A 26,243-nucleotide genomic window follows, 5' to 3' on the forward strand; every position below is an offset into this window, starting at 1 on the left:
GGGGGGGGGGAGAGAGCAGGGTGAAAGGACAGTAAAACAATCCTGAAACACAGACTTTATCTGCTCCCACTATGTTTGACAGGTTTCTTAAACAGAGACCCAGGGGATTCAAGATTGCAGAGGCCACTGGCAAAGGGCAGTTGTTGTCAGAAATCATTCAGCAAGAGTTTATCTTTATCCAACTGACTGCCACACTGTAGCGTTGTGCAGCTAGTCGCTAAGTGTTCAGGGTGTAGGGTATAGATGTCTATGTCTGAGAAAATGCACACTGGCAGGGTTTCAAAAGCAACAAAGAGGATTTAGAATTCCCACCAACATGTTCTCCCACCTCCTGAGGCCATCTAACTCACAAACTGGGTCAAGGTTTATCCTGGTTCATGTGCAACCTCTTAGGGTCCACAGAAATCATGCTGAATGACTTTACAGAGACACAAAGGAAGGCTTTCAGATTCAAGGTGTAACTTCACCAGTATTACATTAATGGTCTTCTGTAAGGTAACGAGACGTAAGGAAAGCAGGGAATAAATGGGCATTTTGGGATTAATGCATAATTTGCATTCAGTTGTGGGCCTGCTTTAGCTGACATTCTGACACTATGAGCGTAACATGTAATTCAGAAAGAAACTGTTCCCAGAACCCCAGAAACATATAATTAACTACGAGTATCAGATGGAAAACAAAATACTTAAAAGTATTGGTAGACTCTTGACAAAAGTGATGGGAATATCACAAATATGAACATACTGCCAGCAGCTAGTTAGCATAACTTCGCACAATAACTGGAAATAAAAAGCTAGGCAGCCATGTCAAGACTTTAAAAATAATCTACCAGAAAAACCTCTAAAGGTCATTTGTTAATCCCTATAAAAACTGATATAACAAATGACACAGGGGCTTATAAGTAGGACTGTTTGTTGGCCACCAAAGAAGACCTCCTAGAGTTGTATCTGCACCGTGAGGTTGTAGAAAAAAGCGGAGAATCCATTGTCACCATATTTGCTCCAAAAAGACTAAGCTAGTGTAAAAGCCTATAGAGGTGAACACCTTCCTGTTGCTTGCTCTTATTGTAAGTTACTTTGTGTTTGGCTTGGTACATCCCTTGCCTGAAAAACTGGAATGAAGAGAACCTGGTCACACAGCATCAACCTGATCCCAAAAGGTACGGAGCAAGTGTGCCTGGAAGTAGTTCTGAGGGCTGGTTGTTTGACCCTTGGTACTGACAGGATGGCATACCCCAGCTGTGAGCTTTCGACTGAGTAACTATGAGCACGATGATTCCTGGTTCCTACAGTGCCAAGTTCTTTTCAGCAACAAGTGTAACTAAAGGCTGCTTAAGGGACATAAAAGCCTTTGGAGGAAAGAACATAGCAGGATAATGTTTTGCAAAATAGAAACATTTAAATTACATAACTCCATAAAACTATTCGGGAAAAAAATTAACTTATACATGTTCATATGGTTGGTTGCAGGATCTCCCTGTTATATGATTATTCAGTGGTGCAATCCCTTCGGCAGTGATTATTGAGGGGGAAAGCTAAATACAAGTCAAATGTTTGGCTTCACCTCCATACACAGGCCACAGCCAAGGCAGCATATGTCTCCAGGGCATTGATTAGCAGACTGCATTAACATCACATCACAGCAAACCTTCCATACAATCATCCTGCTCTGCAGAGCTAAATAGAGGCAAGTCAAAACAGGAGTCTAGTAATGAACCTGTTGACTTGTGAGACACGAGCAGATAAAACATTCAGTGGCATTTACAGTTATAGTTTAGGTCCTCCTTGTGCTTACTGTGCACTCCACCCCTCTTCATATTACTTCCCAGTAGTGTGAGCATCTAATATCAGTAACACTTGCTTATGTTTTTACTGTTTAGTGCCTTTTTTCACACATCTAAATACATCAAGAAAATAAATACGCTATATATATATATATACTGTATATATATATATCTGCCAAGCTCATTAAGTTATATTTATAGCCTTGGTTTTAAAATAAGTTTGAAGTGTAAGACAAGCAGTGTGAGTTGATTAGATGTAAGCAGCAGAATGAGCGCAGTGTTATCACAAATGGCTGCTTTGTGCACCATGAAAAATGATCTTTTTCTTCCACAGTCTCAGGGGGGGAGGCCAGTGACCTTCACAATTTTCCCCAAAACAGCAGCCACTACACGGAGGGGCAGCCATGGGGGGGCTATGAAGGGAGACGCCGGTCCTTGTAAGCACAGGGGGTCTGAGTCTACCTGAACAGACCACAAGGAAAACCTTCATGAGCAACCCTCCCCTCTCTTATTTACACTTATAAACACATACACACATACATGCATCCATACTCACTCACCCACCCACCCATAAACACATAAACAAACACACACACACACACACACACACACACACACACACACACACACACACACATTACAGTACTTGTTGTAATATGTTACTGTAATTCTAGAGCAGTTAATTAAAGAAAAATGTATGACATAATACATAGGCTCTTGCCAAGTTTCATTAATTCAATCGTGAGTATGTACATGTATATTCTCAGTTTACACCAAAGTACATGCAAAGCTGTTTCAACTTTCCCACACTGTTTGTTCAGCCCCAAAAAACCTTTCCCTGCTGGAAAGAGTGGTGGTACACTGATCTTTACTGTAACCATATTACATTTCAAAAGCATGTAGCCTTTCACCTTCAATGCTCGAGTGTGGTGGACCTTTTTGATCTCATCTCAAAACAAAACTCCACAAATCTACCATCAACAGTATAACATACTCTAACTCCTGTAAGGAGACACAGCTGGCCCGGAAACTGTTCAACACGTAGTAAAAGTGTTTACAGATACTACTTGATAGAGTGGAAGTCATCATCATAATTACACCGCTTAACAATAGAGCTACAACAATTAGCCAACTAATCCATTTGTCGATTAACAAAAAGAATATTCAACTACAATAATAATAATTTAATCGTTCCCAAAAACAACAAAAAGTGCGGTTTTCAGCCTCTCAAAATATGGAGATTTCCCGCTTTTCTCTGTGTTTTATTAATAAAAAAAAGTGAATATCTTTGGGTTTTGGACTTGGACTTTAAGGAACTGGAATGGACATGTTTCACAATTTTGTGACATTTTAAATCATCAATCAATCAATCCAGAAAATTATCAGCAGGAAATTCATTAGACTAATAATATCTTTAGTTGTATATTAATGTTCAAATCAAAATAAGTAGACAGAAAGATAATATATTTGAGATGTACTAACTTAGATGATATCACCTGTGCATCATTTTACAACATCTTAGTTTTTTTCATTTATCCATTACATAACAAACATTCTTGTAGAATAGCATGGGTGCAACACATGCTAAAAATCATGTGTCTGTGAGACTGGCCTGTTTGAATCGTGGCTGGTCACGGTCCATCTGGCTCGAGGAGAGCTGCTCCCTCAGGGCCCTGCTCTCCTCCAGCCCGCTGACCTCAGAGCTCTCACCTGGGTCCAGAAAACAGATCATGCATAAAGAAGTGTCAATCTTACTACATAGTCTTTTTGCCAGCTCATAGGGTCCTATTGTGAAATGTACAGTTGGGACTGCAGTACATAGAGACTGCCAGATGCTAATTTTCATATGTTGGGGAATTTGAACATTAGCATGAATTGTGTTAATTAGCAATACTAACCATTATAGCTTATGTTGACAAGAGTTTAAAAATGGCTTGGCAGATTTGGAAATTTGTTGAGTGGTTTTGGAGGTTTTTGGGATGCTGAATCCATTTCTGACATTTCCAGGATCGATAATGGCAGTTTTTAACAGAAAATGACCCGGTGGTCACTTTCTGGTTCTGCCATTTTTTATCCTTTACTATACATTTCTAAGATAAAACTCTCGGTTGCTCAACATGCTGGCAACTACACTAACATGGTGAATGATGACAAAATCTAGTAAGGGAAGATTCATCGTTTGTATTTAATGTGTTCAGTTTGAATTTAAGCTCTCTTCCTTACCGGCTGGCTGCTCTGCAAGGTTGCGGGTAATGATCTGGCGGATGCAGGTGGAGACAGGCGTAGCAGTGACACCAGACTCCTGTCCATCAGCTCCAAGTGTCAGACTACTCTGTCCTGAACATCCATCAGAGTGAAGCAGAGACTCTTCCAACTTCTACAAAGCGTCACCAACACATCGCACAACTGAACTTTTTACTGCTGCATTATGCTTCCGCTCCAATAGTTCATTTTAAATTATTAGTTTCTTTAATTTGCAAATTCAGATAAATAATACAAAATGTCATTAAAAGAACCTAATAATGCATTTTATTATGTATGAAACTATCTATTAATTGGGAATGTAAAACTTTTACTTGTTACAAAGTATTTCTATACTATTTTATTCCTATTTTTCTAGAGTAAAAATGCTGAGTTTTTTTAGCAGTAGATATTTTGACTAGTAATAGCAGATGTTAATGATAATGGCTCTGATCTATAGGCTAAACCACTACAGTGTGAAAGTGAGAAAGCAACAAAGTATACACTGAAACTTAAGCATCTTGCATTAAAGCAATTCCATGAATTAGCTGCTACTTTGTGAAATACCATGAGAGAAAGACAAGACCAGTTCATTTGTTACACATTATTTCCAAAAAGGCACTACCTTTTTAATAACAAAAATGACAGTAAGCCGAAAACACTATATGAGAATAGTAGCTAGCATAAATGCAATTCAGCCATCTTTAATTGCATTTATTAGCCAAACATTTGTGATAATAGCCTGATAAAACATGTAAGACGTACAAACAGACACGAGCTGCTAATGCTTCACATTATTAGACCGTTGTATTGCTATCTTTTTAATTCAAAATTGTTTTAAAAATGGTACAGTTTGGACTTGGTATGCCGTAGCCTACCTGTATTACTTATAACAACCGGCGCTGTGGCAAAGAGCCAGCATTAACATTGAGATTAGCAGTTTAGCATACATGAAATTCAGCCATCTTTTAATTGCATTAATTAGCAACACCTTTGCTCAAATAGACTGATAAAACATGGAAGTAGGTATTAGTGGATACGAGGGGGGCACTGATGCATTTTTAAGTCTCTTTATCTTGTAACTTCTAGACTGTTTTCAAAGGCCTTTTTCACAGCAGATACTTTAACTTGACCTGACTCTGGATAATGACAGACACTGTACCTGTAGTATATGTTTATAATAACCACCATGACAGTGAGCCAACATTAACACATTTATATATATATATATATATATATATATATATATAAACTAGCAGCTAGCATAAATTGAACGCAGCTATTACATTTTCAAAACGTTTGCACACTACGTCGACCTATGGTTAAAACACGAAAGGCGTAACAGTAATGTTACCAACCTGAATCACAGCCTCCAGTCCAGAGTGTGCACCCTGCTCACGTTCAGAAGTCATTGCTAAACTGGCACAGCTTCAATTAAAGAATGTTAGCTAACAGGCTAAAGTGAATGGCTTCATTTGACGAGACAGAAACCTTGCTGTAACGTTGCTTTAACTGAGGCTGGAGAGAGAGTAAGTCAAATTGTGAATAAATAACAAAAAGCACCAACCTAGCATCTCGTTTAAGTAAAGTAATAAGAAATAAAGAAACAACTTGTACCTGTACAAAAAGGTAACGTTAGAGAGTAATAAAGAAATCACTGTCAACACTTTTTTAAAGCCAAGATACTTTAGGAGTGACTGCTGATCGATGTTGCCATGGTTACCAGGCGCTTACGGGCAGTTGCCATAGAAATAGAATGCTGGCTTGGGTGTTTCCATGGCAGCACAGACGCCAGGAGCCAAGCTGCTGGATTCCGATGGGTTAATGTTCAGAAAGGCACTAGTATATATATGCAAATATTACAGAAAATGATTTACAGCTGGTTGTCGGACAGTTTTATGCAACACATTTTATTGATAATTAGTTGCAAACCCATGATCTACAACAAATAATAATAATACTCACTCTGCAAAGATGTTGTGGTTGAAGAACACCATTCAACAACTCAAAAACATGATAGGCCTACAAAGTATAAATAAACACCTGCTGAGCAGCCAAGCAAGGCCATAAAAACAACCCAGAATACCTGAGGATCATGTAGCACCTATTCTCAGGCACAATGACATCCTGGGATAAACATTCAATTTGCATCGTCATATAGATATGAACAGGTCTGTGTGTCCGTGAACTCCTCAACCTGGGGTTTTTGTCCCATCAGGAGAGGAGGCCATTATGTTGAGTCTATGCTGAAAAGCTCAGTCCACTGGGACGGATCAAGGAAGGTGGTGCAGACTCCACTGTAGAACCAAAGTCTCGGCAGGTAGCTCTCCACCTCCCAGGTGTCGGTTGTTCGGTTGTAAACCTCAACTTCCACCCCATAGTCCCCCTCCATCCCTTTCCAATGGCCTCCAGTGACAAAAAGCCTCCCATCCAGTGTCACCAGGCCGCCATTTTCATGGAGCATGTGGAGAAGCTGGATCTAAAATCACAGGAGAATAAAAACTTATTATTTTCCTTTATCCTGTTCAAATAGCAGTGAATGATACATTGTATTACTTTGTCAGCTGTGATATCGGAGCCTACCTTCTGCCACATGTTCGCCTCTGGATCATAAGAGTAGACTTTCTTAGTGTTGTCAGCAACCAGATAAATAGTTCCATCCATACAGACAGAGCGAGGAGAGGACAAATACTTAGGGATGAAGGGCGAACATATGGTGGTCCAGCTATCTGAATAAAACAAACAAAAAACAACATGTTTCAGTCAATTGTTTTACAATGAGTAAACACAATAAGTAATGTCAGTTATGTAACTGCATAGGGTGCTGGTTCCCTCTTTAAATCAAGGTTTTCATGAAATTGTGGTTGTTTAAATGCCTGAAATAAGTTTGGTGGTTTACACAAGCTTAACAAATGTAGTTAAAACAAATGTATGTATTGTTATATGTCATATAATACGGCAATAAATACACACCTCATAATTTGTATGTCTTCAACAGCAATAAGACATGGCAAAATAACACTACAGAGAAAACTCATCCACTCAGCAGTGCTGACATTTAAGTGTACTTACCTATGGCAATTTTATTTACATACAAAAATATCATAAACCTGTGGTTTATTTGTTACGGTTATCTTGAGCTATATTTAAAAATGAAATGGATGCATTCCATTTGCCTATCTCTATCACCCCAGTTGCTGTAAAAACTATTATAACTGCTTATTCATTAATGCTTGATCAATAATTATGTAACTAAATATTTAAAAGAGATGGGGAAAGACACACTTATGTTGACAGAAATGTGTACAATATTTATCAATGTATTTCACTGATATACATTTATTATGAAGCATAAATATATAGTTAAAACACTATAATTAGCAAGTTAAAATGCTATCTGAAACGATTGGAAATGGAGCTACACCAACAGGATTGCTTAAATGACTGAAATATTGCAAATGCATTTTTAAAATTGTTGTTGTTTATTGTTGCAAATGTGTTACAAATAAAGACTTTGGTGAAAATCTGTTTGATCGTCCTTACCTATAACAGGGTTGTAACACTGCATGGCCAAAGCGTTATATTTCATAGCACAGGAGCCAATCACGTAGAGCTTCCCATGACACGCCGTGGCAGTGAAGTTAGTCACATATTTCAGGGCGGGGCAGGTCAATGCCCAGGTGTCGTTGTAAGGGTCGTAATGCTCAACCTCAACCCTATTTGAAGTTGTACCTGAAGGAGGGGAATGAAAGTAGAATGAGTAAAGAAGGTAATTCATGCTGTAAACACCCAAACACATATCTAAAATGCTGCTGTCTTCTAGTCGAATTCATACAAACGGTTATCGCACAGCTAAGCCATTGAAGGCATATATGATACTTGAGTTAATCAATGTTTTCCATTGTATTGCAGGGTTACATGCAGATCTGAATTTATTTTCCTACCTCCAATGACGTAAATCTCCCCGTTGAGTGTTGCAGAAGTGTGGTTAGTCCGAGGCCGGAGCATGGGAGCCACAGTAACCCACCTCCCCTCTTTTGTGATGAACTTCCAGGTCTCTGTGGTCGACCAGGTGTTGGTATTCGAACCACGCGAGCCCCCTGTCAAACAGACAATAACCCTTTGTCAAAGGTTTAACGAGGTTTTACGTTCCTCGACAGAGGAGTGCGTTGTGCCTAAATGTAGAATCATTACTTCTCCTTTTCCTTCTTAAGATTCTATGTTGCATTTGCCTACCTGTGACGTACACATTATTGTTTAAGGAGACCATGGCGTAACCCCACTTGTTAGGATTAGGAAAATGAGGGAGCTCATGCCACTGCTCTGCAGATAAAAATAAAAGTGAGTTCATTTATGAGCATCATTCAAGTAAGGTAAAAGTTTCACAAATACAGCATGCAAATGAGCTATGCACAATAAAAACGTGATTTGATGAACTGAGAAGATCCAATTTTGTCACATTCAGACCAAATTCCTGCAGAGCTGTTTTTCTGTCACTACATTTAACAACCTACAGTATGATGCATCTGCCAAACTGTTTCAAGGATTACAAAATACATTTCACAACACAAATATAGTTGTGAAATGTAATCTGAACTTGAACATTTTTTATACATGCAAAAACAAAAATGTAAGTACTTGTCTTTGTGTTGTAGAAAGCAAAATTCCTGGGCAGTAATCTTTGCAGTCTCGGGTCTCTTTCCTCATCATCTGAGTCCTCCTCATCATCCGAGTCATCCAGAGAACGACCTCCCATCACCAGCAGCACCTCTTGCAGGTTTGGTTGTGGACTCCTAGAACTGAGACTGTCTGTGTGTTCTGGTGCCAAATCCATTTTCTATAAAAGTTAAAGTCATAATTGTTAATGGGAAATCTACTCAGAATTACCAGATAAAAGGGAGAAAGTGTGAACTCACTAACCTCTCTTTGGACTTTTTCCACAGCCTCTCTGCAGCTGGGGGAGCCCTGCACCAGACTGTCCTTCAGCAGGGTGTCTGTCAGGTAGTCCAGGCTGAGCAGCGGGAGACGGGACAGAGTGAGGAGTTCAGGGAGGTCGGAGAGCCGGGACTCCTTGTGGTGCCTGGCCCATTTCAGAATGGCCTCCACACGGGTGCACTCTGTCCGGATTTGTAGTCCTTCGTCGGACAGGCAGGCAACCAACCTCTCCTTTGCCAACAGGAGAAACTCCTCACATTGTTGCACAGCTTCAAAGTTCTCCAAGAGAAAGGCCCACGCTTTGGCCATCACCTCGGGGCAGCCATGGATATCTCCAAACTCCAGGATTCCCAGACAGTTGGTGGCATCAATCTGATGCTGAAGGTACCGGCTGCACACGCCTCTCACCGTCTGGAACTGCAGTTGGCTGGAGTTGCAGATCAGCCCCTCCACGTTGCTCTGGTTGATGGTCAGTTTGCCTGTGTATGCAAAGTCCAGCAAGCAGCTGAGTATATCAGGATCGACATCATGAAGTTCGACACGCGCAGCTATGCTCTCCACAAAGTCCCCTGAGAACATGCTGTGGAAGTACGTGCTGCAGAGCGCCAACACGCCACGGTGACAGGGGAAGTCCCGACCTCCTGCGCTCAGTGTTACATCCACCAGTTTGGGGTCAGAGCAGAAGGAGCGCAAGCCCTCCAGAATGCTCTGTGGATGGGAGGGCAGGCAGAAGTCCAGGTCATCCACATTGCGCACCATGGTCAACTGCGGTTCAAAATGTGGGTCAAATCAGCTTAAAGTAGGGACGATATAAGACTGAGCTTACCTGCAAGTGTAGGAAAAACACATAAATATGCAAAAAATAAATCCTATCCATTTGAACAAATGTTAAGCAACAACGTAGCCATGATCTACAACATATCTTTTAAATGATGCAGACCTGACAATAAGATTGAGTAACTGCTTCACACAGATAAACTGCAACTACAACAGAGCGTTATTAGTTTTAAAAGTGGTGTATGATAAAAAAGATTTTTTCTTTTGACAATTAAACATTGGGATAGATAAAAATAGAAAAAATTGAATTGAAGACAAATTGTTAAAACATAAGTTTATAATTAAAATCTGTTTCTCTACGACCTTTCTGATTTGAGGGAAAACTAACTAAAAGGCCTTTTGTAAAATAGTGCCTTGTTTTCTTAGGTGTGGAGTCGTTGTGTTGTAAGGACTACTAAGTACCTTTGGCTCATGATATGAAATACTGTAATACTATACTCTAATCACATCAAAAGCCAACAATACATTACATTTCCTGTAAAAATGAAATAACAACAAACTCACCACAGGAGTAGAGAATGGAAATAATGGCTCATCCTTTTCCAGTAAATAAAAGCTGTTTGTAGCTAAGCGGATGGTCGGATCAACATGGAGTGGGCAGCATGGTGAAAAACATTAGCCAAGTCATTGGGACGGGCTGCCTGTCTATCGGCTATTTTTAGAACCGAGAGTGAGGCTGTGCTAAAGTCAGATTCCAAACAACAAGCATGGGGGCCGCAGCTGCTGTTACAGGCACATGCCATTCCCCCCAGCAGAGAGGACACATGACGTAGCCCCAGCAGCTACTTTATGTATCATTCAACAACTATTTCATAACACCGCATACAAGAAGGGATTATTTCCATTTCAAATGTCAGTAGTCAGTGTATGGTAAATACAAAAATCTTTGGTGGTAGCATGTTAACCTGGTCCTATAAGCCTCAGACAGCAAAGAGCGGGACACAGCCTGTCAAAATGGGACAATCGTTTACATTTTTGAGGGGGGATCCCAGTGTCCCCTCCTCATTTGGACTGATCCTCGTTTTTGTTTGTCCTCGGTCATTATCATCGTAATTTCATTGCAAAGTTTGCTATGTATCTATTGAAAAACATTGAGTATCTGAATGTACATGTTAACATTTAACTATTTTAGCACTCTATTGACTGACAGATAAAGTAAACAGCTTTCTGTGACTCAGTGTTCCAGCCCAGCTTGGTCCTGGTTTGATTCAGTGCCGGGGGGACATGCTTACACACAGAGGAGGCAGGTGTCAGCCTGATATCATAAAGTGGCTAGAAGGTCTTCCACAATCATCAGATTTATTTCTCTTTTTTTACAGTTTTATTGTTAAAATAACTGCAAAACAATTATCGGCCAGTTTTTTGTCACAAAACTTTTGCACCCAAAAAATCCATGGGTGGCGTGTGAGACATTGGGCCCCTGGACACAGATATAAGATTTTAAAGCCTCTTTTTGTTGCTGTTTTGTGACTCTTTTTTGCCCTTACTTATCGTTGTAAGTCTCTTATGTCTATCCGCTGCTGTTTTATCTTTATCTTTTAAGTTGTTTTATGTTTATTTTGGGGTCTTTTTGTGTCTTCCTGCTTGGTATTTGTCTCTTTGAGTGACATTTTGTATTGCCCCTTTTCCACCAAACCGGATCCGGTTCAAGAACCGTTCTTTTGATCTTCTGGTGCTGAACTGGTTATACTCTGTAGCACCACTTGTGTTTCCACCGCTCAGAGCTTGAGTGGAGCTGCGTCATTGTATCATGTTTACGTGCCTTCTTATTACACCCAAACGGCACGAAAATCCCTCATATCGACAACAACAACAATGATCCCGGTAGTCACAGAGTTTCTTTAGCTTGTTGCTTATTTGCTCCAGAGTCCGGTGGTATGCAGCGGGGCCAACTCCCGCTGCAGCTGCTAGAAAATAGCTTTTGACCGCGTTGTGCCGTCCAACTTCCTCTGCACCTCTTGCGTTGACCAAAGCCCGAGGAGGTCATTTGTCTCTTCCGCGGTCCATGCTGCTTACATTTAATGGCATCCATCCTGGTTCGTAGTTGTGTGTGTTGCTGTAGAGAATTTGCGGCATTTTGTTGTTGCTGATCAGGTTAATTCCGCCCCCCGCTTCCAGCGTAAGCGTGAAGTATTGGTTCTTGCCGGGCAGCTGAGAACCGGTTTTCTGTACTTAGAGCCGGCCCAGCTGCGGGGGAAACAGGAAGAACCAGAGCTAGATCAGGCTCTATGCCGGACCTGGCTCTGGAACCGGTTTGGTGGAAAAGGAGCATAAGTGAGGGTCAAGGGCATCCCTGATTTGTTTTGCCCAGTAGGCCCGTTCAGTAATCCATCCATGTAAATAAGGTAAGAAATGAAAAGAAGACATAATGTTAGTGAAATAAGTCTTTACAGTAAGTTAATAATGAATAATCAAGGTCAATGTAAGAATACTTTTGTAATAATGAACTGGGCCATCTATGCCAAATCGAAGTTTCATGTTGACTCGAAGGAACACACACTCTACTCTGGCTTTTATAATAGGGCTGGGTATGGTTAATCACCAATTTGTTAGCAATTCCAAAATATCTAACAGATATCCTTCATTACAATTTATAAACAAACAAATATTTTATAAATCCAACAACCAAATTCCAAACCTCTAAAATGCATAATGGTTGGAGTTGAATGGTTTTAACAAAATAAAACACAGTATAAAATCTACAAAATTAGAACTAAAATCAGGTAAGATCTGAGTAAACTTGGCAAGGACCTGGCTAAGCACTCTATGCTAACTGTCTAGACTTGATAGTTGACTATTGCAACGGCAACCAAAATGAAATTCAAGCAATATGTTTTAAGTTTGATACCCAGCCCTAATGTAATGTAACTACAAACAATAGAAAAATATCAAAAAGATGACACTACTCAAAATCAAAAATCTCTGCCTCTTTCTCTTTCCAAAAAGCAAAACTGCGGTCGATGTATTTACAGATTTCTTCGTTGCTAAAACTGGAAATGTCAGTTCCGCTGTTCAGCATCCCCTCGTCCGGTGTAGGTGTCTGCACAATGACCTTAGGGACCTGTCTAACCTCTGGGAGGATATGTTTCACCACTTCTACAGCGCTTTCAGGCTGACTCGCGGTGTTTCCAAAAAACTTCACTTTCATGTCCTCAAAGCCGTCCTTCCACTCGCGGTTCCCAGCCTCGATGTCCTGAATGACAGCCTTGTGGAAGTCCCTGACCAGTTCCCAGGGAAAGCTCCCCACGTGGTCGAACACCTCGAAACACAGCAGGTGTCTAATTTTGCGTTCGTCTACAGGAAGCTCCAACTCCAGGATGTGGAAGTATCCCAGCATGAAGAGGTCCAGAGTCAGGTTGTCGTACTCCACCGGCACACCGTCCAAACGAGGGAGGAACTGCTCGGGGGAGTATAGAGCCTGCTGCCTGTGGAGCCTGAACACAAAACTCAATGGTTATTCGGTTTGTGTTGGCACTCGGCTGAAAGTAAAGATGGTACGCTGAACCGTTATTAACTTCAATGATCATCCAACTTTCAAACTTGTTTTTTTTATTTCTTTCAGTCTTCTAATGAATTAATCAAATTATTGTTATTTTGAAAAGAAATTGAAAAACCTTTTTTTGTTCAGTGAATATATTTAAGTCTTGATTAAAGCAAACAAATTATCCACTGGGGAGTAGTGTAAGAACTAAAAACAAACTGATTAGCTTGCAAAGTTGATTTGGCAAACAAGTAAGCAAACAATTCCCTATTAACACATTTAACAGACATTATGCGACAATATAAATTATATTTGAATGTGTTTTTGTGTCCATATAATCATTTTAGCTGCGTTTTCTTTGCTTAGCATGTAGCATATATGGATTGTGAATTACAGCTTGTATGTACAAAAGTTACTGTCTGCTGTTGAAAAAGAGTTGATGAGAGCTGTGAGAAGAAAATAGTACATTTGCTGGCTATAAAACCTCCAACCAACAAACCATAGCGCTGTGGGTATTTGAGAGTCAAATTGACTTGTATGTGGACATAGTTGAAGAGACAAGGTTGAGCATCAATTACCAAGAGGTTAAATGTTAAACAAACATATTATGCCACCAAGTGTGAGAAATACTCTATTAGTATGGGGCAATTGTACGGAAATACCTGCGTATTTGTCTGGACGGGACACTGGAGATCATGCTCCTCCAGTTCCCCAGCATCTTGTTGACGGCGCTCCTCTGCTTGAAGAAGTGTCCCAGAGAGCTGTTCATCATGTTGGACGGGGCGCTCTCCACGCTGGTCCTGCAACCCAGCCCTGGTTGGTCGCCCGTCCCTGGGTTCCCTCCACTTGCCTTCCTCTCTGCTGTGTCCTTACTCTTCAGGGTCACAGTGTAGGCCGACTTCTTCCAGTGGCCTAAGAACAGCACCACTATACGCTCCTTTCTGAGGCTGGTGGTCTCTAGAACATCTGCAACATTTTCATCATAGTCAATGCCGGAGTCGCTGTTCTGGTCCGTCTCTGGGGCCGGACACAGGACTTTAGGATTATTGTCTGACTCTGTGGCCTCAGGCTGTTTGGGGGAACACAATACAACAGCCTCCTCTGGCTCATCTGAAGGTGAGTTCTCTGTCTCAAAATTATACTTCAGAGTCCTCACAGACACACCAAACTGATGTATTTCATTCTCTATCCTCTCCCTGCGGCCCCTGGTGGAGTTCTGTCTGTCTGGCGTCTGAGAGAAGACGGATATGAGCTCGGTGTTGGGCATCTTACAGTAGGGCTGGTCTGTCAGGTTGGTCATGAGCAGAGACATGCTTTTCACGATGCCCGAGATGCGGCCACACCACACTGGTAGAGGAACTTGACTTGAGAAGTTTCTGAACTGTGTGTTGACTGTGATGTTCACTATGGGGGCGGGCAGAATGTGCCGGAGCTCCTCAGCTAGACGAGCGAGCTCAATCTCGTAGCCTTCACAGTTCCTCTGCAGGGAGACGTTGGCGATCTGCTGCTCCACATAGATGAGGTCATCCTCAGTCAGCAGCTCACCGGAGGGCCCCAGGATGGCGTTGTGGGCTTGGGAGTACCTCCAGTTGACTTTGGCATATCTGCCATTTTCCTGCAAGAGAAGAGGCCGGCAGCAGGCAGCAAATAAACATGCGGGATGTCATTTTTATATTCCACATGGCTTAAGCGTGAGAGGAAAATGCAACAGTAAAACTGCGATCCAAACCTCAGGAACACAATTTGACCAGCAATATGTTACGTGTTCAGTGATTTGTTAGGTGCAATTAAAAGTAAATGATGATGGAATTTCCAAGGTTTTTTTTAAAATTGTCAGGAATGCCGATTTAGAATAGCATCACAAATTCAGCTAACTGTGGTCAGGCTCAATGAGCATTTGTTTAGAAGGGTCTGTGCAGAATTATACAGATTTTACTAATTTAAAAATGAATAAAAGAGTTTCAGTTTGATTCTCCCAAATGATGACCTATTGAATAACTCTTTTAGGTGATTTTATCAAAACAAAATCAAATTACACAAAATCTATCCACATAAAAATAAGTCAGGGATAATAAAAACAGAACGATGTTGATCACTGTTTCACATTATCCCGCTTATTACCGGTCACATACTAAATTAAAAAAGTATCATATTGCTTCCACTAAGATTTTTTTTTTCCATTCCACGACGTACCAACGGCTTTCTTCAAACAGCAGCACTGATCGAGGATTTCTGTATCTGTCCAAGTTCACAGATCTGTTCCACTAACACTTGAACAATGCCAGAGCCCACAAAGTGTTCCTGTTAGTGTTTACTTTGATCCTCTTTGTAACAGCCATTATTTTGCTTAGCAGTGGTTGTGTAATGTGTTATTGATTATTAAAAACTTCTAAAATAGCCAGATTGACCAATCAGAATTGAGTATTTAACCAAGCCGTGTGATAACTCCTGAATAACACCAGTGGAACATGTCTAAGCTGGCCACGAACCTGTGCGGCTTCTATAATCACAAAAGATGTGTAGTATTAGTACGAGGGGTTTTAAAGTTTTAGACTGTGGACCTTTCCTCAGACAAAGCTTGCACCCTATAGGCACTCAACAATTGAGACAAAATAGCCTAATAACGACTCACATAACTTTAGACTACACTGAAAACATTTCTAACTGTTCCTGCATTAATAGTGTGAGCCTGATTCAGAGAGACCTTACCTTCCTCCTCTGGTCCTCCTCATCCAGCAGCCTGGCCTGCAGCTGCCTCACCATCACCTGCCTCTTCCACTCAGCGATGGGCCGGCCTCTCTCGTCGTGGGTGGGCACCAGGTAGTCGATGTCGGACAGGTTGGCCTGCTCAGTGGGCAGGACCACCATCTTATTCTGAGAAAGATGCAGCATATGAGCTGCTAAAGAAAGGAAGCACTTACAAAAGAAGGATGTTCAACATTAGAAAGTTTACTGCACTCACTGCTTGTCCAGTGAACGTTCCTGATATTCCTGATTGTTTTAAGGATTGAATGGATTTCATGTCCCCAAGAAGCTTCCTTCCAGCTAGGAGGTTTGCGTCAGGCAACATCGTCTTATCAGCAGGGGCAGACTTCTGACTCCCAGCCACCTTGGGCCCATTGAAACCTTTAATAACTGAAATGCAAATCATAATCTGTGTCACATACATCATTTTTCATGTCCAGTACTGACTTTCAGTCTTGGTTGAAAGAATGATTTAATTACAGAAGCCTTAGAATCTAGTTTTCTCCTGTGTTTATGACTTAACAATATTTCATACGTTTATTCCAGACTAAAACTAACTAACCAGACTAAAAACGCTGAATAAGCTCTGATTAAAATACATTTGTAGACAAAAGAAAGACAACATAACTTGCTAATATTCTTTTACTAGGCAAAACTTTTTTTGTAAACACATTTAGAACATTTGTTCTCACCAGATGTTGCAAATTGAACCTGCACCATTCTGTTAATGCTTTTCTCCGGCTTGGCAGGAGGGGATGAAACAGGTGAGGGGGGTGCAGGAGAGGGTTGAGGGTATCTGGCCTGCGGGGATTCCTCACTCTGAGGTTGCTGGTGAGAATTTGAGAGGATACATGGTCACTTTGGGTTCAGGAAATAATGAAGAATTATGGGGAAAAAGGGAACTGAGAGTTTACCTTCAAACTATCCATTGGTGTGTTATTGCTGTAGCTGTCCCTGCATGGGTCACTCAGGCTGCCGTAGTAATCCTCCCTGCTGCGCTGCAGAACCACAGCCGGCTTCACCTTCACCTCCTCGTCCTCCTCCTCCACTGGAGCTCTCTCCTGGGTGGGCTCTGCACAGGCTGTCTGCAATTATAACAGAGTCACACTCAATACAAGAAAAGATAAAGATTAACTTTATTGTATCCCCAAGGAGAAATTCAGGTGTTCAGTTGTGACGCACAGTAAAATACACACACATGCACCAGACACGACCTATACACAGTAGGACTGAATACAAACACATGCATTTTTCTGTTAGGCGAGATGAGCGACCAGGCTGCCAGTTTGTCCGGCGCCAGGGAGCAGTTAGGCGTTCAATGCCTTGCTCAAAGCCACCTCTGCAGGGCCCAGGAGGTGAACGGGCAACTCTCCAGCTACCAATCCACATATCACAATCGGGTAGGTTCACACGTACGAGGAATTTGACTAGGTGTCGTGGTGCATACAAATAAAAAACAAAAATGTAAAAAAGAACGCAGATAGCTAACTATATTAAGAACACTGTAATATAATATAGTAAGATAGCAATAAAATAAAGCAGTAATTTACATTGAAATAGAATGCAATAAAATATACATCGTATTAGGTTGGTCCGATCGGGACTCAAACCGGCAACCCTTCACTTCCCAGGTCAAGTGCCTACAGACTGTGCCCCTGCCACCCCAAGTTAAGACTTTTTAGAAATAATGTATGACTTTTGGTCAAATCATGAGGTTAGGGTTGTATGTACTTTCAACAAAATCAAATACTCATTTATATTTTGTCTTTTCACACCAACTGTGCTGTAACATTCTCCCTGCTCACCTTACATACAATAGTTTGAGATAAATCCAACTGTGGCATGACAACTGTGACGTGAGTCCAATATGTATTAACTGTTGTGATGTTTCCAGAACCAGTGATTAAAATGTCTCTTTCGTTGAAGGGTAGAGCCTGTGTTATACTGTCAGAATCACATTGTTCAGGAGCTGGTTGTCTCTACATAGATCTCCAAACTATCATCAAAACTCTTCCAGACCATAAATGCTTTTCCTATTTGCTTCTATTTAAAAAGAGTTTTGGTTTTGTTTTTCTAGTTTTGCACTTTTGTAAAGAAGGAAATACTTGAGGAAGGTTTTTTTCCTTTTATTTGTTGTCAACACTCTCGCTGAAGTAAAATCACCATGGAAAGTAATATATATTTAAATCTGTCTGTAGACAAATACAGTTGCAAGAAAAAGTATGTGACCACTTTGGAATTACCTGGATTTCTGCATAAGTTGGTCATAAAAGGCACTGCTGTCCAGAAAAAACATTGCTGCACGTTTGAAGTTTGCAAAAGAGCACCTGGATGTTCCACAGCACTACTGGCAAAATATTCTGTGGACAGATGAAACCAAAGTTGAGTTGTTTGGAAGGAACACACAATGCTATGTGTGGAGAAAAAAAGGCACAGCACACCAACATCCAACCTCATCCCAACTGTGAAGTATGGTGGAGGGAGCATCATGGTTTGGGGCTGCTTTGCTGCCTCAGGGCCTGGACAGATTGCCATCATCGACGGAAAAATGAATTCTCAAGTTTATCAAGACATTTTGCTGGAGAACTTAAGGCCATCTGTCCACCAATTGAAGCTCAACAGAAGATGGGTGATGCAACAGGACAACGACCCAAAGCACAGAAGTAAATCAACAACAGAATGGCTTCAACAGAAGAAAATACACCTTCTGGAGTGGCCCAGTCAGAGTCCTGACCTCAACCCAATTGAGATGCTGTGGCATGACCTCAAGAGAGCGATTCACACCAGACATCCCAAGAATAATTGCTGAACTGAAACAGTTTTGTAAAGAGGAATGGTCCAAAATTCCTCCTGACCGTTGTGCAGGTCTGATATGCAACTATAGGAAACGTTTGGTTGGGTTATTGCTGCCAAAGGAGGGTCAACCAGTTATTAAATCCAAGGGTTCACATACTTTTTCCACCCTGCACTGTGAATGTTTACATGGTGTGTTCAATAAAAACATAAAAACATATAATTGTTTGTGTGGTTTTAGCTTAAGCAGACTGTGTTTGTCTATTGTTGTGACTTAGATGAAGATCAGAACACATTTTATGACCAATTTATGCAGAAATCCAGGTAGTTCCAAAGGGTTCACATACTTTTTCTTGCAACTGTACATTAATATATAAAGAAGCTACAGTTTGTGTGAGATATAAAGGCAGATGGGTCAGTGTTATCATTTGCACTATAATTCCTATAGAAAGATGTCTTTGGAATGTTTTGCACTGCTCAATGTGACATACAAGATGCTGGAGGTCTTCTACCAGTCTGTTGCGGCCAGTGCACTCTGCAGTCTGCTGGGGGGGGGGGGCACTCTGCAGTCTGCTGGGGGGGGGGGGGGGCAGCATCAGAGCCGGTGACACCAGCAGGATCAATAAACTGATCAGGAAAGCTGGGTCTGTCATCGGCATCAAGCTGGACCCCTTTGAAGCTGTGGTGGAGAGGACACTGAACAGGCTGTTGTCCATCATGGATAACCCCACCCCCCCTCTCCACCTGCAGCTGGACAGACAGATAACTCCGTTGAGCGTTGCACTGGCACTGCAGTCAGCATGTCGTTGTGACACTTCACCCCAAATTGCTCCTGTGGGGATTGCCCACAGTATTGAGAATGTAAGTCGCTTTGGATAAAAGCGTCTAACAAGTGACATGTAATGTAATGTAGTTTCTCTCTTCACTGTACATTTTACATTTATATATTCAGTTTAATATTTAATATTCCATCTGTCAAATAGTTATGTATATATAATACGTTGCTTTATATCTTGTTATTGTTAATTTGTAAATTCAACATGTATATTTTCTACTTTCTTGTTTATTTCTTGTCTTTTAATTTGTATTGTACAATGCCATGTATTGTTATGCTGCTGTAACACAAACATGTCCCAAATTGGGATCTTATCTTATCTTATTTTGTGTAGGGAGTCAAGTACTCTGTATGATATTAAAGCATGAAAGTAAGTTAGAGTGGCTTTGTTCCATCAAACATTTTGAGAATGCTGATAAAAGAAGAATGCTTTACTGTAAAAAAAAAAAAACTAAATCAAATCACATACTTTGTAAAAGGTCCAGAATGAAATGAGGACAAGCACTATGAAATACATTTGAAAAAAGTGGGGCATAGTAAGCAACCCTGAATAATTGGCAGCATTTCACACCACTCTAGGGAGGATGAATGGAAACATTTAGATCCCCTTTAATGAACCTGCGCTGTCTTAATGCACTCCATGCAGCATGCGTATCAGATTCAGCTCTCCAAGGACATTATTAGTAACCAAAACATTAAAGCAGCCACGCTGCGTGCTGTTGTGCTCGCTGTCCGTGAGGTGGTCCTTGCCATTTCCTCACACTCCACTTTGATCTCCAACGGCACGAAATATGATGGGACACTGCTCAGGAGGAGCATTTCACTTCCCCGAAGTTGTGCAATCCGTAAATAGATAAACAAGGGGGGCTGGGAAACAGGGGGGGGAACGGGACTGATTCCTTTGTGACCCTTCTCGTAACAGTTCAATGTCCTAAAAGCTATGATGAACCGGCCTGTGTGTGTGTTTAATTAGTGGCCGGAGAGCATTTGGTTTTCATCAGTAGCCCATCACAATTGCCACGCAGATATAGATAGCCAACCCTGTTTTGGCCTGAACCCACTCCCCCTGAATCAAAGAGCCCGATCAGCACAGAGTAGGAGCCAAGAGTTAAGAAACAGCTCCTCAGTGCTCTCAGTGTCCGGCTGCAGCACTAATCTGCTCCCAGTGGGTTTAAGTATTTCATGTGTATTTAAAACATGTCTTGTAATTCTGCTTCCACATGAAATATTCACGTTGTGGGTGATAAATTGTATTGTGGAATGTATACAGCGGGTGTACATTATACACAGAAGAACACTGTAGTGTAAATACATGTCCACTCACATGCTAAAATGCTCTCAGGTTTCCTGTGTGGAGGTAATGCTTGAAGCGCTGACACAATGTTTTTGCCAAATGTTACAGCTTTACTGCTACTAAAAAGACAAATGAACATACTTTTCTACTTCATAACGGAACATTATCAGCTACTGAATCCCCAAAAAATAGCAAGAGAAAGTTCTGGATTCAAAAATGGAAAAAAAATAAACAACATAAAGTAAGGCCATGAGCCTGGAGTATTAGTCATGCCTAACCGTAAGAGGCCACAGCTGAAAAAAAGGTCAAACGTTGCCAAAACATGTCAGCTAGGGTCTCTTTAACAGACCGTTTCCTTTCATTTAACAAAGCATATTACTCAGCCTGTCCAGTCACTTGCTTATGATAAAAGTTATCGAAGAAAAATATCATAATAAAGAACAACAAGGATTCAAAATAAGCAAAAGCAGCATAGAGAGTACAACTATAGTGAAAATGGCCCATAAACCATCATGAAACATACTAACCTTGACCTTGAACAGTTCTCGCGCTGTACTCCGGTCAGACTGTGCGCTGAAACTCAGACCTGTGCAGCGAGGACTCGGGCGGTCCCTCCGTGTCGAGGATGTGACACTATCCTAAGAACACCAACCACTCGTTTGACACCATCATCCACATCTCTGCCAGTGGCCAAGGGCCGCCAGGCAATAAACAATAAACTCTGATCGGAGCATGCTGTTAATAATTAAAGGACAGGATAGGATGGCCGGTAATGACACTAATGCACGGACAAACCAATGGCCGACCATGGTTGTTGCACAAGGAAAAGTATCAGCGGAAGACTTGTCAAAGCAGCTGGACATGGGACATGTTATCAGGTGCTTTTTTCCCACTTTGGACAATTGAATGGAGGAGGTTTTTGTGAGGGTGGGGGTAAAATGCAACGAAGATGATTAGTAAACTGTGACAATGGAAACACAATGTGACACCATAAGCTTAGATAGATGGGTTTGGCTAATAAAGTGGAAAAGTTGACAACAACAGACACAGTGTTGGAGAAATTGCTGCCACATGATTAGCAAAATCATCCACTAATTTACCAAATTCCAGACGAATATTACATCTGCCTCACCCAAAAGCATGCTTTACATCATACATGCTGGAGGACATTTTGAAAAACTAATTAAAGATAGCCATTTAGGGCAGTGACTAACAGTTATTGCCATTAACAATTAATCTATTGTTTGTTTTCTTGATACATTTTTGGTCTTTAAAGTGTAAGAAAACAGTGAAAAGTGATTACCGGTAGTTGTTTTTCCAGACCAATATTCTATATCACAAAGAAACCTGGTTTAATTGTGTTGATTTTTGGCATCTTAGCTTATAAATTACTTTAACGATAATTATCTCCACCTATGTTATGTTTGTATGTCTGTTTGTCAGCAGGACTACTGAAAAATGTATTTTGTTATAAACGTATAAAATCAAAACAAATTGTTATGAAATTCCCTAAAAGAAGGAAGAAAAAAAATCACATTTTAGAGCAGATCTGAAGAATGGGGGCAGATGAACACAGTATATTCTTACTGATTACATTGCAAGATACTTTAGAATGTGTCAGAATCTTGTCATTACTGGACTAAGACTTGCATCCCTGCATACTTTGAAAGATAAATATGAAGAGAGTATTATGGGCTGCATTGATATAGATTTCTTTGCTTGGTTCCATATCTCCCCATCTGTTATACACATGCAACTATGATGAAGCCAGATGTTGGAAGATCTCTGACAAACACATGAGTTTATTACATTCTCTGCAATGATAATGACAATTCGATATTTCATAATTTATCATTCATATCAAAAGCCATTCGAGTATTGTTTCGTTTCTCATGGCTAAAACAAATCGGAAATCTTGACATGAACAAAAACAGTGATGAATTAGACGCCAATACGTTTCCTCTGTTCTAAAAATATCATGCTCAAACAACAACTGTTAGTGGAGAGCAAAAGCCACAAATGTGTGTGAATGAAACTTCACGGCACACACTGTTTATTGGCCTGCAGCTGTTGATGCGAGATGAGGACCTGTTGAGAGGAATCTGACCTGGTTGTGAGGGATCCAAACACACACAGCTCCCCTGCTCACTTTCCCAATCCAATAGAGTGCTGCTCGGAAATGAGATTATCTGACTGACTTTAGAGCAGATGAAACCTGTGATCTACGCAGCACCTAACACACCAGCAAACTGTCATCAAACAGCATCTCATCTTTGGCACAGCAAGCATGACTGCTCTTCAGATATTATGAGTATTACATCTATTACCAGCTATTACAGGTTCTCTGTCAGATGACCTCTTGGTTCACCCCAAACTTCTCTGGGTCTGTGTTTCCCATTCATACTTCACCAAAAAACCTAATCCATCATTCTGTCTTCCACCAACATCACATAGTATCCAGAGGTGACAATCATAGCACTTCCCTGGAAAAAAACATGACACACAATCAAAGGTGTGTTTGAAGCCAATGACATCCTGATCTCTGCTCCACAGAGGGATAGAGTTGCGGGTTCCAGGCATCAGAATGGTGAAAACGCTGAAACTCAAGCTTGTGGATCTCATAACGGGCTCGGCCCATGGGCCCTTCACCTGAGCCGCGGGAGAGGGGTAACTGATAGGCCCTCAGCTGGCCCCGGCTCCGGCTGCATTGGACGCTGCCGTGGCCCCTGTGCTAATTAGCTCTCATTGTTGACAGAGGATTATTTGTGAAGGGGAGCCACGCCTCGCCGGCTCTCTATCATCCTCCTATTTAAGTGCTGCTCTTCTCTGATGAATTATTAATGGCTCTATCAGTCCACAGCTTTCTTCACTCTGTGTGCTACAGGCGGCAGGTGAAGTGTGATGGGGAGAGCCGAGGACAGCTACAGGTGGATAGCTGCGAGGCTTCAAGGGTCAACAGGTCTGCTTACAGAGGGGCTCCTTCAGTGAACTGTTGTGTATTTAAAATCAACTCCAAAAGCTCGAATACCAGTATCAGTATCCTCCTGCAACACCAATTGTGATGTACAGTACCTACTTGAGGGGAGACACTGCAGGTGAATGGGCTAACAGATGTATCTAATAAATATCACCAATGGTTTTCCCAGTTGATTGATAACAACAATACAAGGATTTGATGATATGCAACATCTGCTGATGTGTACATGTGTACATCATTTCAAGAGCAGGACACTGACTCTCGGTCGACTGGCTGTCGCTGTCCGTGATGAAGTCACATTTCAAACTGAAAGTTGTCGGTTCAATCTAAGTCCCGGCAATAAACATTTTTTTTTTTTGGGCAAGATGTCAAACCCAGCGGTGTGTGAATGGGTGAATGATGACTTGTGTATGTAAAAGCACTTTGAGGAGTTCAATAAATAACTTTCATTTACAATTTACCACAAAACCAGGTGCTAAATTCTTGTTTGATTTTGTTCGCAGGTGAGAGTCAAAGATTGAACAGAGAGGATTTTATACTCCATAGTTCAGAAATATTGTCAACCTGTACATGTCGTTAGGTATGTATATTGTGGCCTGTATCTATGTTGTATGATGTCCTTTTTGATGTCTTCATGTGGAACCTACTTGCAGCAGGTCTCCCTTGAAAAAGAGATCGATGATCTCAATGGGATTCACCTGGTTAAATAAAGGTTTGAAATGAAAATATTTATGAACAAACCTCTCTGTAAAAAAAACTTCAGAATATATATAGAAATAAAACTAGAAAGTGCAAATTTCTTATCCTTAAATATATGTATTGTAACATTTCAAACATTTTGCAAGCACTACTCAAACATTAAGATAATTATTTATTGTATTTCAAGCTTTCTGAAATGTCATGTTTAATTATGCAAATGAGATATTTTGTATTGCTTACTTTTTTGAATTTAGGAGAAATCTACAGACACAAATAGAACAAAAATACTAACAAAAACATTGACATGTGTATTTTGGAAGTTCCCTTTCCACTAGTCTGAAAGAGGACAAACTGCATGGAAAAGGGTGTTTTGGCCTGCTGTGTTTTGCCTTAAAAGAAAAACAAGGCACAACAAACTGACCATTAATTTGAGTAAATGCAGGACAGCTTTTTACGGCATTGACCCTTTGACTTGAACAGGCCACGCCAGCACAAACAATGTGTTCACACTAAAATATTCATCAAGCACACTAAGGAGTGTCGTGCTTTCTGCACAAAACAAAATAGCTTATATCTCAGGGCAAACTGAGAACCGAGTATCCGGCACTCACGGCACCATCGCCTGTAAAGCCCATCAGAACACAAAAGCCATCATCCTCCACTCTAGACTAGGGTGACCAGACGTCCCCGTTTTCCGGGGACAGTCCCCGTTTGTATAGGCCTGTCCCTGGTTGAAACTGTCCCCGGAAATGTCCCCGTTTTTTAATATACGTTAAAAACACATAGCAAGGTGAAATAAAACGTTTCATGTCAGGAAACACTGGGTAAACAGACTGTGGTCAAGCCAGCCCCCACTTCGGAAAACACAGTCAAAAGCACGTTGTATTGCGGTGCGCGAATATCCTATGGATTACGGTAGAGGCCTGGAAAAACTGCCTTCAAAATAAAAGCGTTTACTCGGTCAATAAGAAATATACTTAAAAAACACACCAAACATATTCATATATACTGGAGCTTAAATTAAGAAATATGTACTATATAATGTGATCAATAATAATGTAAAACAAACTACGTATAACTACCACATTATAACTGAGTGAATGTAAAATGTAAGTATACAGTTATGAAGAATTATCTGACATTTCCACTGGGTGACTAATTTAGTGGGAATGCTGTTAACAGCATTCCAACTAACTGTTATTCTACGGACGAAAAGTTTATTATTATTCCGCCGGTATTTTGCCGCGATTCTCCTCCCGCATTGAACATCGCAGAAACTCCGTTCAAACATCAAAACGTTCAGCTCGGTCGGGAATCGATTGCTATTACTTTTCTCATTCATAACTTTCATAATTCCAGAGATACATCCCATAATACATCCCATTTAATATTGAAGTCAATGGAGGAAATCTTCAGACTTCAACAAATCTTCATGTGACTTCAACTGCTAACTGTTCATTCATACTTTCACTCAGAAACCTCATTCCAACTTTAAAATGTTACACATCTTTCTGACATTATTCGTGTAAAACAACTTTAAATCTGATTCTTACTTTTAGAGATATTAAACATTGTTCAGACCTTGTTTTAGAGGTTTTCTTCACATTTTAACATTAACTAGAG

The 26,243-nt window shown here is 40.8% G+C and overlaps 3 protein-coding genes across 5 annotated transcripts in view; all 3 read right to left on the reverse strand.

The window, feature by feature from the left end:
* LOC104953561 (rootletin-like) overlaps nucleotides 1-5,809 on the reverse strand; it is a gene marked incomplete at its 3' end in the record, with an annotated part of 15,246 nt that extends 9,437 nt beyond the window's left edge. The window contains exons 1-3 of the mRNA XM_010780509.1: nucleotides 5,383-5,809; nucleotides 4,007-4,160; nucleotides 3,380-3,493 (exon numbers count right to left, since the gene is read on the reverse strand). Coding sequence (XP_010778811.1) covers nucleotides 3,380-3,493; nucleotides 4,007-4,160; nucleotides 5,383-5,436 — 322 coding nt within the window. The remainder of the gene's footprint in view (nucleotides 1-3,379; nucleotides 3,494-4,006; nucleotides 4,161-5,382) is intronic.
* Nucleotides 5,810-5,918: 109 nt separating this feature from the next.
* klhl30 (kelch-like family member 30) lies at nucleotides 5,919-10,513 on the reverse strand. 3 transcript variants are annotated; one of them, XM_010780506.1, is made up of 8 exons: nucleotides 10,301-10,513; nucleotides 8,945-9,724; nucleotides 8,663-8,861; nucleotides 8,261-8,347; nucleotides 7,969-8,124; nucleotides 7,568-7,756; nucleotides 6,608-6,753; nucleotides 5,919-6,503 (listed from the first exon to the last, which is right to left on the reverse strand). In XM_010780506.1, the coding sequence occupies exons 2-8, from the start codon at nucleotides 9,716-9,718 to the stop codon at nucleotides 6,255-6,257; spliced, it is 1,800 nt and encodes a 599-aa protein (XP_010778808.1). In that variant the 5' UTR covers nucleotides 9,719-9,724; nucleotides 10,301-10,513; the 3' UTR covers nucleotides 5,919-6,254. The 3 variants fall into 3 exon arrangements, with proteins under 3 accessions (XP_010778808.1, XP_010778807.1, XP_010778809.1); XM_010780505.1 differs by having other exon boundaries at nucleotides 8,945-9,785; nucleotides 10,301-10,510; XM_010780507.1 differs by lacking the exon at nucleotides 8,261-8,347 and having other exon boundaries at nucleotides 8,945-9,785; nucleotides 10,301-10,510.
* Nucleotides 10,514-11,067: 554 nt separating this feature from the next.
* espnla (espin like a) overlaps nucleotides 11,068-26,243 on the reverse strand; it is a 21,472-nt gene continuing 6,296 nt past the window's right edge. Inside the window, exons 6-11 of the mRNA XM_010780510.1 lie at nucleotides 16,937-17,107; nucleotides 16,715-16,850; nucleotides 16,240-16,412; nucleotides 15,987-16,151; nucleotides 13,940-14,892; nucleotides 11,068-13,230 (exon numbers count right to left, since the gene is read on the reverse strand). Coding sequence (XP_010778812.1) covers nucleotides 12,699-13,230; nucleotides 13,940-14,892; nucleotides 15,987-16,151; nucleotides 16,240-16,412; nucleotides 16,715-16,850; nucleotides 16,937-17,107 — 2,130 coding nt within the window. The 3' untranslated portion in view covers nucleotides 11,068-12,698. The remainder of the gene's footprint in view (nucleotides 13,231-13,939; nucleotides 14,893-15,986; nucleotides 16,152-16,239; nucleotides 16,413-16,714; nucleotides 16,851-16,936; nucleotides 17,108-26,243) is intronic.

The sequence above is a fragment of the Notothenia coriiceps genome, unplaced genomic scaffold, assembly GCF_000735185.1.
Source record: "Notothenia coriiceps isolate Sejong01 unplaced genomic scaffold, NC01 NC01_scaffold00021998, whole genome shotgun sequence".
In the NCBI taxonomy this organism is placed as follows: Eukaryota; Metazoa; Chordata; class Actinopteri; order Perciformes; family Nototheniidae; genus Notothenia; species Notothenia coriiceps.

Coding starts and splice junctions, on each gene's coding strand:
- klhl30 (XM_010780506.1), bottom strand. CDS start 9,718: ATGGTGCGCAATGTGGATGACCTGGACTTCTGCCTGCCCTCCCATCCA. Junction 8,862..8,944: donor TGGAAAAAGTCCAAAGAGAG/GTTAGTGAGTTC, acceptor TAACTTTTATAG/AAAATGGATTTGGCACCAGA. Junction 7,757..7,968: donor GGAGATTTACGTCATTGGAG/GTAGGAAAATAA, acceptor CCCCTCCTTCAG/GTACAACTTCAAATAGGGTT.